The sequence below is a fragment of the Cervus elaphus genome, chromosome 13 (assembly GCF_910594005.1).
Source record: "Cervus elaphus chromosome 13, mCerEla1.1, whole genome shotgun sequence".
Lineage (NCBI taxonomy): Eukaryota > Metazoa > Chordata > Mammalia > Artiodactyla > Cervidae > Cervus > Cervus elaphus.
In genome coordinates this window covers 34,444,382-34,458,431 of record NC_057827.1, presented here as the reverse complement: position 1 = coordinate 34,458,431, position 14,050 = coordinate 34,444,382, and the positions used below count along the sequence as shown (strand labels likewise).

Sequence of the window (14,050 nt, the reverse complement as noted above, 5' to 3'; positions counted from 1 at the left end):
AACACTTGAATTCTGTTATGTTCATGAGAGAAAAAAAGTAGTGTGGTTTATTTTCTCACCGAATTGTTGTTCTTAGTGTCTTCGAGACGTTCCAGAACTGAAGTCAGATTTGGATCATCAGAGTCCACAAACCATATTGGTGAAGAAGATGGATAAGATTCCTGTTACGGAGACACTGATGTTAAACACATTTACATAAAGGCTAACCTGGATATGAAATCAAACCCCACTACTAAATGGCAAGATGATCACAAATTTAAGTAAAACATATCAGAGAAAGAAAAGTAACACATTAAAATCCATGTCTAAAAAAATAAATAAATAAAATCCATGTCTTTAAATTCATTAAAAATCCATGTTTTTAATTTTTTAAACAAAAATTATTAAGCTCTATAGTTTAATCTTGCCTGCTTCATGTTATATGATTTATAAGCCTTAAAAAAAGGACTTGCAGTCTGATTTAAAACAAACAGAAGAGAATATACTGCAAAAGTTGTTCCATCAAAAGCAGAAAAAAATGTTATGCAAGTACCAAAGATGATGGGTTTCCTTCGTTTACAAAGAAAGGTCTATCATGGCATGGATTTGCCAGCTTTAACATTTTTTAAGGGCTTTAAAATCTAGAATCATAATAAATCCTTCAAGAAACAGAAGAAAATTAAAAGCAAAAACAAAAACTTCCAACCTTGAAGTAGTCTATAGAATTAAACCATTTTTGCCTTTCAGTATAATAAAGCTACACTTCTAGGCTTTATCTAGATGAGATGTAACTCAATTTTTTAAACAAAGTAAAGGAATACATATCTCAGCACATGTTTTTAAATCCTTACAAATACTAAAACTAATTTTTTAAATCCACTCACTATATGCCTTATCTTCTCAGTAGTGTAATTACAGAAGTTACTTTGAGATTTTTTTCTCCATTAGAAAACTGGCCCCTAAAAGCAATCCCATTTAATTTTCACCTTTTTCCTAATTCATTTCCCTTCCTTTCTTAGATTGCAAACAAGAATGTAGTTTCTAAAGAACAGATTTCTTAAATGAGGTTAAGATTACTTCTTAAATATAGCAAGTGTTAGAAAGTCAGAACAAACAGCAACACAGCTATCTTAGGGCTACCTTCAGTGCTCACTTGCCATGGGAGCTGGACTCTGAGAGAGGCATTCTCCTTGTACAGCGACTGTCTGTGGGCTCCCACTCATCGATGTCAGTTGTGTTCTTGAACACTGTAATAAGCTGCCTCTAAAACGGCCCCAATAATCCTAACCTCCTGGTATTCACCCCCTTGTATAATTCCCTCCCCTAGACCTAACCACTCACTTGTAACAAGCAGAATCAAGTAATAGATGTCACCTCTGAAATTAGGTTACAAAAAGATGGGAAGTTCTGTCTTGCTTACCCTCCCCTGCTCTTTCATTTGTTCCCCTGATGGAAAACAGTTCCCTACGGAGAGGTCCAAACCCACTGGGCAAGGGATTGAAGAGGCCTCTGACCAAGTGCCAACTAGAATCTGAGGCCCTCAGACCAACAGCATTTGAGGAGATGAATCCTACCAACAAGTGCATGAATGAACCTGGATGTGGAGAGGACTGTCCTGTCCTGCCTTGAGATGACTACAGCCTCAGCCAACACCTTGAATGCCTGGTCAGGGACTCTGAGCCAAGGAACCCAGGTAAGTCACATACAGATTTCTGACCCGTAATCAAAATGAGATAATGAGAGATAGTGAGATAATGTCTGTTTTAAGCTGCTAAACTAGTTACAGAGCAATAAATAATTCAAACACCATAAAATTCCAATATTTTATTACATCACACAAACTGAATACTACCAAGAAATGCGATTACTATCTATACACTTTTTTAAAGCACAATTACGTGTTGATTTTTTAAAGTTAACGAATTAAGCATTACACATTTCCACCTACTAACATTTACTCTGTTCATTTGTACTGCTTTGTTACGTATCAGGGAAAGCCATTATTATTAGTATTAGCTGCAGTTAGGATCTAGTCACAGAAACATGGCAATTTTACACAGTTTTAAAGAAGCACTGCTTTGAGAAGTATAATCTCAATTATAATACAGTTGGGAGTCACAGAATCTGAATATTTTTAAAGCATTTTACCAAATGTTCTTTAAAATAAAAAAAAACTGAAGTAGAACATCATTATATCCATTCAGCAATGGTTTATTTCTGTATCCTCATCCCTCAAACTCTGTGTTCCAAACCTCTTTAAGGCTAAAACGTAGATGGTCTTCAAAATTAATCCCATTTTTAGTGAGAACTACTTTCTGAATATTACATTTTCTTCAAAGTCTTCAACCTAGTCTGGAGAATACACTATCTAGACCATTTTGTTTTAGATTTGTATTTTCTTTAGTCTTAAAAAAAGAAAAAAAAACAAAACACTACATTTTGAGCTTCATTGCATTGATTAAAGTTCTGCATAAGCGAAAGAAAATATATCAATTGGTGCTCTGGGCTAAAACCCCTCAAAACTATATTATGAAAATTACAAAAAAAAAAAAAAAGAAAAGAAATGCTGAGATCAGTTACTACCTATGCCAAATTTTTCTAATCCTAGACAAAAGAAGACAGAATATATAGTAGGTCTAAGCAACTATGTTAACAGTTCTCTAAGTGGGGCCCTTGGACTCCAAGGTCCAAACTACTTCTACAGGAATACTAAGATGTTAATTGCCTTTTGCCCATTTAACATTCTTACCAATGGTGCCAAAACAACGGTGGGTACCTTAGCACAGATAAAGGCAGTGACACCAAACTATACTTGAAGCACTGGTATTCACCACTATGCATTCAAGGTGTTTCAAAGAAGAAAAAGGCATTTCACTTACAAATGTCTGTGATGAGGCAGTTATTTTACTAAATCTCAATCCTTATGTCTTTTTAATATTGCAAGTGATGAAATGGGCACACATGAGCACTCCTACAGAATACATGAGAGCACACTTGTGTGTTTGAATTGTGAGCTGAACTAACCACTTTCACAGGACACCATTTTCACTTGAAAGAATGACTGACAAACAATGGTTATTCCAACTTGGGTTTCTGATAGATATATTTTCAAAAAAAGAATGAAGAGAACCTGTCATTTCAAGGAAAACCCAAGGCAGTATTTATTGCCAGTAATAAAATTCAAGCTTTTAAGCAAAAATTAGAAGTTTGCAAAGCCTGTTTCCACCATGTGAGCCTGACAGCTTCCCAAGAGTATTTTGATGAGGGTGATGGTGATATTAATGGATATAATGTTATGTTATATAATGAAATGTATTAACATTTATAAGAGTCCAGTGAACTAATATTTTCCAAATAATAACACACAACGTCATATCATGCAAGGGTGAAAGATCCAGTCAAAATCCAAGAAAAACTAAGTTTGGGTACAGTATCCAAAAAGAATGCCTACAGCTATCTAAAATGGCTATTAAAATATTTCTTTTTCCAATCAAGTATCTGTGTGAGGCTGGATTTTCTTATTATTTCAACCACAACAACATACCACCATAGACTGAATGCAGAAGCAAGTGACAGACCAGATATCAAAGAGTTTAATCCCCCAAAAACGTAAAATTGTGCCACTAGTCTCATTAAAACTGCTGCCTGTCCCCATCCGCCAACCTTTTCTCCCCTTTCAGAATTTCTTCCTTGGAAGGAACATCCTTTTATCATTCTTCCACTGAGGATACTTTTCCTATCTCCTTTCTTTCTTACCTTCCTCTCTTGACCCAAAACCTGATCACTGGTCTCTACCAGCCTATCCTATCCCTGATTAGCTGTCAGATGAGCTTGATCACTGGTCTCTACCAGCCTATCCTATTCCTGATTAGCTGTCAGATGAGCTAAACTAGGCAAATCTGGGTCTTCTCTGGGACTAGAGCCCTCTTTCTCAGAGAGCTAGCGTCACAAGGTCAGTGCTAACCAACAGGGGTAGTCAGCATTTATCTTGCTAAATGGACAGGGTTAAAAGAAACCAAACTGTTTTCTAGAGAGCCACAGATATTTACACTTTTACCTTGACTATGAGAATGCCCATTTCACTTGACACTTGTTAACGTTATTGCCAATCTGATAAATAAAAGCTGTTACCTGAAAGGGAAAAAAAAGTTCCTACACAATATAATGTGTTACATCTCCAAAAACCAATTCATCAATAAGAAAGGAAAGTTACCACTACTAGGAAATTTCCAAAGGATGTTACCTATATACATGAGGATTTAGCTCAATCTAGTAATGTTTAAGGCATTATTTAAAACAGAAAAAAAAAACAACAACCAGAAACCACTGATAGTAGGGACATGACTGACTCAATGCTCAAGTCATATAATAAGACAGCACACAATAATTGAAGACATTGTAGAGTAATGGTTACTACAAAGGTCTACAATATTATTGAGTAAAAAAAAAAATCAGATTATAAAATAAACTGATTTTTTTAAGAGAGAGGGAATCTACATAAACATAAAAGAAAAAATATGACCAGTTGACAATACATATACCAAAATTTGGATAGTGGTGTGTTCTGAGTGGTAGGATTACAGGCGATTTTTTTTCTAGTTTTGCTTATCTGGTTTCTAGATTTCTTAAATAAAAATGTCTTGTCTTCCACATTATAAAATATCCACTACCATCACCTCTGGAAACTGAACCTTCGGCACAAATTCTACATCATGGTCAAGGCTTGTTCAGTGTAATGTTTAAAAGACAATCCACATACTTTGAAAGGCATCTAAAATTATTACCGAAACTTAGAAATCTAAGCATTAATGCTTTCAACCTCTTATACTTCAAGCTTTTAAACTTTTACAAGATTAATAACTAAGCTTTCTATCTTGAAAAGATAGTTTCCTTACTATTTCTCTTTAAAATGACTCATGATATACAATTTTTAAACAATGGATGGTGCTGAAAAATCCCAATATAAATTCAAGCAACTTTCCCCACAATAAATGTTTAAATGCTTCTAACACAGCTCTTTCTCACCACAATTATGAAAATTTTAGACAATTATCTAAGCATCTAATTATTCAGGGGCCCTGTTTTTCCTCAATTTTATTAATACTATTGGTTTTATAGTAATTTTAAGGCTTGAAGGATGAAGTTGTCTGTGACCACCAACCTAAAAGTTACCATAATTGGACAAATTACAAAGAAGCTCACCACCACTGCCACCATAAAATGCTGTGTTGTTGTCCTAATCTAAGACAACATAACTCAAGGTTAATCAAACCGACCTCTTTGCTTCTCATTGTTTAAGGAGCTTGCCTTGTTCAAAAATAACTTTATCTATTTTCCACATAAATCCACTACAAGACCAATGTGCAGCTCTGTATCAAGTACCTGCCAGCAAAACTGCCTGCCAGAATGCCCAGTTTCTGGTATTTTTCCAAATGATATGAAATCCTTGGAGATGGCTGTGTCTTAACTTTTTGAAAATTGACGCACATACTTCTTTTTGAAGGTTCAGAGGTCTAACAACTGTAACACTTCTGAAGAACAGTTATAGGACACATTATTTTCACACATTGCCGTTCAATAAATGTGGGGTGGAGAATGAAATAAACTGACAGAATTACCATATGGTACCATATAAAATCCTAAATGACCTGACAACATAAAAAAACTACCCTCTCCTCCCCCCCCCCCAAAAAAAAACAGATTGCTCCCTGATAATCATTTTACAAGTAAACAATGTACAACTAAGTAGCTAACATGACTGGAACCCACAAAAGCAGAGTAAATACACTAATATTTGGTGAAAGAAAACTGCATACACACTCCCGTGATCTGAAAAATGTTAACTGTTTGAGGAACAAATTACAGCTAATTAAAACTTCATTCTAAATGAATTGAAGCAGAGAAATCAAAAGTGCTGAAAAAGATTGAAACCACTGAACCTGCAGAAACCACTGGTTTCCTTGGTTCCAAGTCTGCTTTAATCTTTTAGAAGAGAACACAGAACACTATTACAATGGCCTTGGAAAAAGGGACCTCTGCTTTACCACTCTGATTCTCCAATAATGCTTTATTTGGCAGGGACTATTTAAATTCAATTCCCAGCCCCTCAACTAGCTGACATTTATCTAACACTATCCTCTTCCAGGTCTAAGGAAGTTTAACAAAGAAAAAAAAAAAAATCAAATTACTAAAGGATACACCATTCACAAAATGGAAACCTAAATCTCCTCTTCATATATCTGTTCCTTTCAAGGAAGGTCATAAAAATGGGGATAAGGGAGACTAGATACCAACTAGGAATTTAACTCTATATTATAAACTGGTCAAATGAATGGAAACAATGATTCCTCTGGAGTGAAAGTACCACTTAAGCACTTAACATGACAGTTCTGATACTTCCAAAAGATTCTCCAGGAGTTCAAACTAGAAAAGCAATCTGTCCCAGGAGAATAGACCAAAGAAAAGGTCTTGGGCTTTTCAGTCAAGTTTTGTTATTTCCCTTGTATAACATTGTCAGGGCTACTTTTTTATCAGTGTAAAGACAAGAAACATCAAAAATTAAATTAACAGCACTGGTTCATCTTCCACGAAAAGCTATTAAAAAGTATTTTCAAACCAGTGTTACTCAGCCACTAATGACATCATCACTTTTATATTTATAGAGATTATTATCACTGTTAGACAATTCTCCTAAATATGTTCTCATGTGGGTCAAAAAGTATTATCTATTTCATAGAAAAATACAGTAAAAGTAGTAGCTTGCTTGAGGTCCTAAAGACTAAAATTTTTTTTTCCATCTCCTAAACTCAGAGCTCTAACATTTTTAATTTAGTATCTTGCTGTTGGGGTGGGGAAAAGAGTACCCTTTATGGCAATGATGAATAGAAATTTAATTAGTTAAACAAAAAAATGTTCCACCACAAATAAACTGGCAAATAGCCACTCCTACAGAAAGAGTAATGATTTATGCTACACAAATAATAAAGCACTATGAGGTTTTACTTGTTTACCAGCTAATTTACTGCCTGGGGGGCATTTCTCACTTTAAAACAGTGATTCTCTACCAAGAGTTCCCAGATGCCAAGAAGTCCATAAAAGGAGTAATGGAGCTGCCAAGTTATGCTAAATATTCCAAAAGAACTAAAACAAAGTCCTATACTGGCTCCCAATAAGGCTGCACAGGTTAGGAAAATGAGCTGCTTTGCCTTTAGGTGTGATCATAACAACTGGATGTTAGCTCTGACTGGCGATTAAATCCATTTACTGAAAATGGAAAAAATAACTTTTTAAGTCGCCATGACAAACTTTCTTATCATGAGTTCACAGAAAACAAGTAAAAAAAATGACTCCTTGAAGTTGAATTTAGCCCTTTTCCCCCTTCGTATCTAAGATTAGGACAAATTTATGAAACAGAAAAGAAATTTAGTTCCACTCCCTTGGCCTAAAGAGTAAAAAACATCTACACTTTCTTTTGTCTGTTTTTTTACTTCTTAAACCACTTTCATATGAAGTCAAATTGAACATTTCCTATCAAGCCCTAAGTGGCCTTTCAAATATTTATGCACTACCCAAGACACTTTCTTGATGTTTTCTCTGCCCTTTTGACCAGTTCTTGGCAGTTAACTTATTAAGATCAAGTAGTTAAGATTTTTGTTCAAAGAGAATGTAGCTAAAATGGTGGCCATATCGCCAACAACACAAATATTTACTGAGCATTTACTGAGTGGAGGATGAAAAGCATAATCACTGAATAGTCTCCCCTGCCACCATGAAAAAGACTTTCAAAAAAACCCACCACTGTACCATAACAGAAGATAAGAAAACATAACCAAAGCAGCAGTTAAGGACTAGAGGAAGCAGGAAGGGAAATAGATACACTGTATGACTAGAGACTTGGGGATGGTCAGACATGTCAAGACAGAATGAGTTGGGGAAAGGGGCACATTCCACATGGGGAAAACTGCTGATGCAGAAGCCTGAAAGAAAAAGGGGGCACCATATCTTTAGAGGATTACTCAAATTGACATGCATGTGTGTAAGAAACAACTAATGAGGTACCATTCACTCAAACATTATAGAAAGTGCCTAAGGATGCTTCTTGGTAAGCACGGAGAAGACAGGGCCTGGCAAGAACTCAATAAATAATTGGGAGTAAGAGGAAAAGTTGTTTGTTTTTTTTTTAATAGATCAAATAGTACATTTTTATTTTTAAGAGTTAAAACTTTTTAGATAATAGCAAATCAAACACAGTAGACAAGTCCTGGCATTTGAACTCCAACCCCACTCTTTCCTTGCTCCTTCCGCTCTAAGAAAATGGCATCAACAAGAGCCAACTGTATTGATTTTATCTAAACACTAAGCCATGCCTAAACTTTAGTCTTTATCTTTTAGAGATACACACCGAAATATTTACAGATGAAGTGCTATGTCTGGAATCTGCTTCAAAATAATCCAAGGTGGGGCAGAGATGAAATAAGATTGGCCAAAAGTTTATCACTGTTGAGGCTGGATACACGGAAGTTCTCCATGCTACTGAACTTCTTGAATATGTTTGATGTTTCTCCATAATAATGTTATTAACACAGTATCTACCATGATAATTATCTTCTGATAATGTGTCCTAATTCACTGACACCTCAATTTGAGTAGTTTGTATTAATGGTAACATTATCCTAGTCCCCACCAAATCCTCCTTTGGCCAGGCATCTCTAACTCACTTCGTTCTCCACTCCCTAATCCAGGTCATCATTCAGCATCTTTGTGTGCAGCTGACTCCATCAGCCTCCAATATGGTTCTCAATAGGACACTGCTGGCACTTGAAGTGGGATAATTCTGTCTGGCAGACTGCCTAAATATTACACTTGGCATCCCTGTACCCCTGCCACTTAAATGCCAGCTCAGCACAGCAACACCACCATCCCACTCCCACCAGAGTAACCAAAACCACACACGCATTTCCTAATGCCACCCACTACAGAGAACCATTCCTAGTCCTGGATGGTAAATACATCTTCCCATTTACCTGAGCTCGCGCCTCCCCAGGAGCCTACAAGTTGTTTGCCATTTAAACCAGCCCTACTTTTTCCTGGCCATACTTCAACTTGTGCCAGAATAATCATCATCAGATCAGCCAGTCTCTTTATTATCACCTACTCTGTGCTCACTACTACTTCCTGTTTTCCATTCTTGGAAAATGTTCTCCTTCACCCGCCTATATCCTGGGCTTCTCAAGTCTCATTATAACGTCTCTATTCCTAAGCCAACCACATTTTCAAAGCTGTGGTGTCTTTTTCCGGATGGAGTTTCCTCAGCCTGAAATGCCCTTTGGCTCCCTTCCAAAATTCGACTCACCTGTGAAAACCCAACTCCACAAATCCGACTCTCCTCAAGGCCCTTCCTGAAGCGCCCCCTGCCCCCAACCAAAGTCAAAGTTAATTGCTCTCTTTGGCTTTCAGGAGCATACCACAGAACTTCATCACAGTTGTGTAAAACTCTTCCCTCAAGAAGCCTGAGTTCTGAAAGCAGGGACTGCTCTACCCATTTTTGCGAAACCAGCGCCTAGACGAGAACACCTCAGTACAGCCCTTTATTGTACTTTTTTTTTTAATATACACCTGCTCCCCGGTATTCTGAAAACTATTTTAATATTATCATAACCTCAAGGCCTTTGCAGACTCCGGAGCACCAGGTACGCTGTAGGACTTAACTACCTACTAACTTAACCAAAGGGAGTTTAACGACGCTAGAGTCAGCTTTAATCGTATTTACAGAGGAACATGAAACCACCACCTTGACTCCTGTTATAATAAGCGGCACATCCCGCAGTTTGGACCGATACCGTAAGTCAATTTCACAATGAACATCCTCATCATACATTTTTATGAGGAAACTTCACATTTTTTTTTTTTTTTTACGGGTTTGTCACGAGCTTTCAGACGAAGCAAATGAGAGAGCTTTAAAGGATCTTTCCGACTTTGTGACACAAAAACGATCTTTCTGGGCAGGAGATTTGGGCACGGATCTCCTTTTCCCTGCTCCCGATTTACCACAGGAGGGGCTACACAAACATCCCCCCAGAACACCTGCCGCATCCAATGTCCAACGCGCCTTCGGAACGCGTTAGCGCGGAGCCAGGCCAACGGGAAGGGGATCATTCAAACAGCGCCAGAGGCTGCATTCTAAACTTTTCCCCCACAAACGCGTCAGTTTTCAATGTTAGTTTCTCCTTAAACCCAAACTTAAAAAATAATTGGGAGAATAGACGGAACCAGGGAAACCTGACTGGAGAAGGACGCGTTCAAACTTGAGGGCCTTTCGCCTGCCCCACCGGGGCTCAAAAACAGCCGACCCGCGGGCCGCGGCCCCCGGGGGCAGGCCCCTGGCTGTGGACGGCCATGGCGACCCGGCGAGGACTCGGCCGGCCGCGATCGCCCACCTCGAGGTGCGGCGACCGGGGCCGAGAGGGGCCAGCAGCCCCAAACCCAGCCCCGCCGGGAAAGCCGGAGAAACGCGCCGTCCGCCTCCTCCCACCCCAGCCGCGCGCAGTCCCGGCGGGGCCCCAGGCGGGCCCCTCACCGGGGAAAGGGGCGGACCCACCCCGCCCCGCCCAGGGGTCCGAGGGGCCTCTCCGGGGCAGCCTCCCCTTTGTCCGAGCACTCGGGGCGCCCCTTTCCTCCCCGGCCCGGCCCTGAGGGGCTGCGGCCGGGCGCCTCACCGTGATGTTGCAGTGGAGTGTGAGCGGCGGCGGCGGGGAGTGCGGGCTGCCCGGCGGCGCCGGTGGCGGCACCAGGAACTGGCAGTGCAGTTCGTCCAGCTTCCAGCTGACGATGCGGAATCGCTCGTGGTTCTTGTCGAAGATGGACGCCAGGAACTTCAGCTCGGCCTTGAGCCCTGATACGGACATCTTCCCCTCATCTCCGGCGGGAGGGGTGCGGAAGGGGAGCCGGGCCCGGAGCCGCCGTCACGGCCGCGACCGCCCCGCGGGGCCGGCCCGGGCCGCGCTCTCGCGGCTCCGCCTCTCCTCGCCGCCGCGGCCCGCGTCGGATCGGGGCTGGAAAATGGCGAGGGGCGCCGAGGCCTCAACGAGCGGCGGTGTGGCGGCCTGGGCGGCTGCTCCCTTTGTAACTGACTCCACCGGCAGGAGGCGGCGGCCCCGTGGCTTAAAAGGGCAACAGCGACACCACCCCCGCTACCGCCTGGGAAAGGGCTGCCCCCACCCCGCCCCCATCCCTCCCCTCCCCTCCCCTCCCCTCCCCTCCTCTCCCCTCCTCTCCCCTCCTCTCCCCTCCCCTCCCCTCCCCTCCCCACCCCTCCCCGGCGCTCCTGCGCGCCCCCGTTCCGGCGCGTGCGCGCGGCTGGGGCGCGCGCCCGCCTGGCCGCCCCCTCCTCCCTGTGACCCAGCCCCCTTCCTCTCGGCCCATCTGCTCTGCTCGCGCCCGCGGACGCCGGGATTAAGCCAGCTGGCGCCCCGGCCCCTAATCACCAGAAGGAGCTGGAGACCCCCGCGCGCCCTGTCCCCCAGTCTGGGACCAGACACGTGCCCGGCCTATTGCGCCGGCCACGTCGGCGGGGCAGCGGCCACGCGCCGGTCCCTGGGGGCGGGGCTCCGCGAGGCTCTGAGCGGGCCACCCACTCACCTGACCCGGCCCGGGGCCCTCGCAGATAGGAGGCTGCCGACAGCACTCTGGACCCAAATCGGCCCACTTAGCTTCATCTCCGCTGCTCTCATCTTAGTCACCTAGTCACCTAGCCACCACTTCTCTGTCTAGCCTGAGTTCCTGCCAGGACCTTCTCGCCGGACTCTGCCCACTCCTTTGCTTTCAAACAATCCTTTTGGTAATTTGGTCCCTGCCAGCTGCTCCCTCCCACCTCTCGCAATTTCATCCTTTCTGTACCCACTACCTCTGTTCACTCTGGCATTCGTTTTTCTCTCCCTTTCCTGTCTCGAGCTTAAGATAACTCTCTCCACCTCCCATGGAGGCAGGGCTGGCCTATTTTCAGTGAAGTCTTAGCTCAGGGCCTTCCTGAACACCTAATCTAAAATGGCCATCTAGTCACCTTGTATCATACCATCCTATGTTAATTTTTTGCTAGACACTTATCACTATCTAATATTTTTTCCTGTTTATTCGTTGTTTTCCCCAACGTGAATGTCTTATTCAGAGCCATAGTCCCAGGACCTAGAATGAGGCCTTTTATATAATAGACACTCAGTGTTACTGAATGAATGCTTCTATCTGGAATCCTCAACACTTAACACAATCCCTGGCATATTCTCAATGCTCCCGAAATGGATGGAGGGCTGCATGGTAGTCCAAAGGAACATAACGTAATTGGGCAGGTAATTAATAGTGCACTTAGTGTTTAGTGATATGCACTAGAAGCAGGACCAGTTTCATGAGCATGCAACCTGTAGTTGCAAAGTCTCCTATCTTAGAAGGGCCTTGTGTTAGGTTTAATGCCCTGGCTCAGACGCTAAAACGTCTGTCTCCAATGCTGGAGACCCAGGTTCGATCCCTGGGTTGGGAAGATCCCCTGAAGAAGGAAATGGCAATCCACTCCAGTATTCTTGCCTGGAAAAATCCCATGGACAGAGGAGCCTGGTAGGCTACAGTCCATGGGATCACAAAGAGTCAGACACGACTGAGTGACTTTACTTACTTATAGACATTTTGAAAGTCTTAATAATTTTCCAACAAGTTGCTCTGCATTTCCTTTTGCACCTTTAAAAAAAAATTTATTTTGGAGAAGGAAATGGCAACCCACTCCAGTATTCTTGCCTGGAAAAGTCCATGGACAGAGAAGCCTGGCGGGCTGCAGTCCATGGGGTTACATGACTGAGCATGTGTGCACGAGGGTAGAGGGAGATGGGTTGGTAGCAATAAAGTGGTAGAACTATAAATAAATAAATAAATTTATTTTTATTTGGAGAATAGTTGTTTTACAATATTGTGTTGGTTTCTGCTATATATCAATGTGAATCAACCATAGGTATATACATGTCCCCTCCTTCTTGTTTGCACTGGTCTTGACTAGAGGTAACTAGCCTTCTCCGGTACCTAAATGCTTCCTCCTTCATGATCTACAAGTGGTCCCTGATTTACTTGTCCTTTAGATAACAAAATACAGAACAACATAAAAAGACATGATACCCCCCCCCCCAAAAAAAGACATGATACAAACTTATTTACAGAACAGAAACAGACACATAGACTTAAAGAACGAACTTATGGTTCCCCAGGGGAAGGATTAGGGAGTTTGGGATGGACAGGTATACACTGCTGTATTTAAAACCAACAAGGATCTGCTGTGTGGCCCAGGGAACTCTGCTCAATGTTCAATGTTACGTGGAAGCCTGGATGGGATGGAGTCTGGGGGAGGATGGCTGATTGAGTCCCTTTGCTGACTGCCTGCAATTATCACAACATTATTAATCAGCTATGTGTGTGTGTTTAGTCATGTCAGTCATGTCTGACTCTTTGCGACCCCATAGACTGTAGCCTATAAGGCTCCTCTGTCCATGGGGATTCTCCAGGCAAGAATACTGGAGTGGGTTGCCGTGCCCTCCTCCAGGGGATCTTCCCAACCCAGGAATCAAACCCAGGTCTCCCACATTGCATGGGCATTCTTTACCTTCTAAGCCACCAGGGAAGCCCATTAATCAGCTATACTTCAATACAAAATAAAGGAATTTAATAAAAAGTTTTAAAAATGCAGAAACACAAGGAGGTGATAAGTCCACTGAATGGGGAACATATCTAAAGTTTTTATTTTCATTTACTTCTGTAATAGTGTATCATGTTATATTGTTTCTTAGCTTTCCAGTGGTTCATGGACCACTCTGAGAATATAATAAAAGCTATGATCCATCTTCTCAGGAAAATGCCTCTGCATATAAATTGTTTTATTTATGGGGATTCCTGGCCCTGGAACTAGGGGAACCATTATGAACTGGGACTGAGAGAAAGAAGAATGGATTCCAGTGCCAAACTCTGAGCCAGAAATAACTAGCTCTGGTGTTATTGCTGGGTTAAGCACACATGTAGTTTGCTGCTTCTTTTTTCTTCAGTC

At 41.8% G+C, this 14,050-nt stretch overlaps 1 protein-coding gene across 2 annotated transcripts in view; it reads right to left on the bottom strand.

Annotated features, from left to right (window-relative positions):
- Window positions 1–11,204, bottom strand: part of UBE2Q2 (ubiquitin conjugating enzyme E2 Q2) — a 57,421-nt gene extending 46,217 nt beyond the window's left edge. Inside the window, exons 1-2 of one of the 2 annotated variants that reach the window (XM_043921743.1) lie at window positions 10,695–11,204; window positions 60–161 (exon numbers count right to left, since the gene is read on the bottom strand). In XM_043921743.1, the coding sequence (XP_043777678.1) occupies window positions 60–161; window positions 10,695–10,883 (291 nt within the window). In that variant the 5' untranslated portion in view covers window positions 10,884–11,204. The remainder of the gene's footprint in view (window positions 1–59; window positions 162–10,694) is intronic. The other variant, XM_043921742.1, reaches the window with a different exon arrangement.
- Window positions 11,205–14,050: the final 2,846 nt, after the last annotated feature.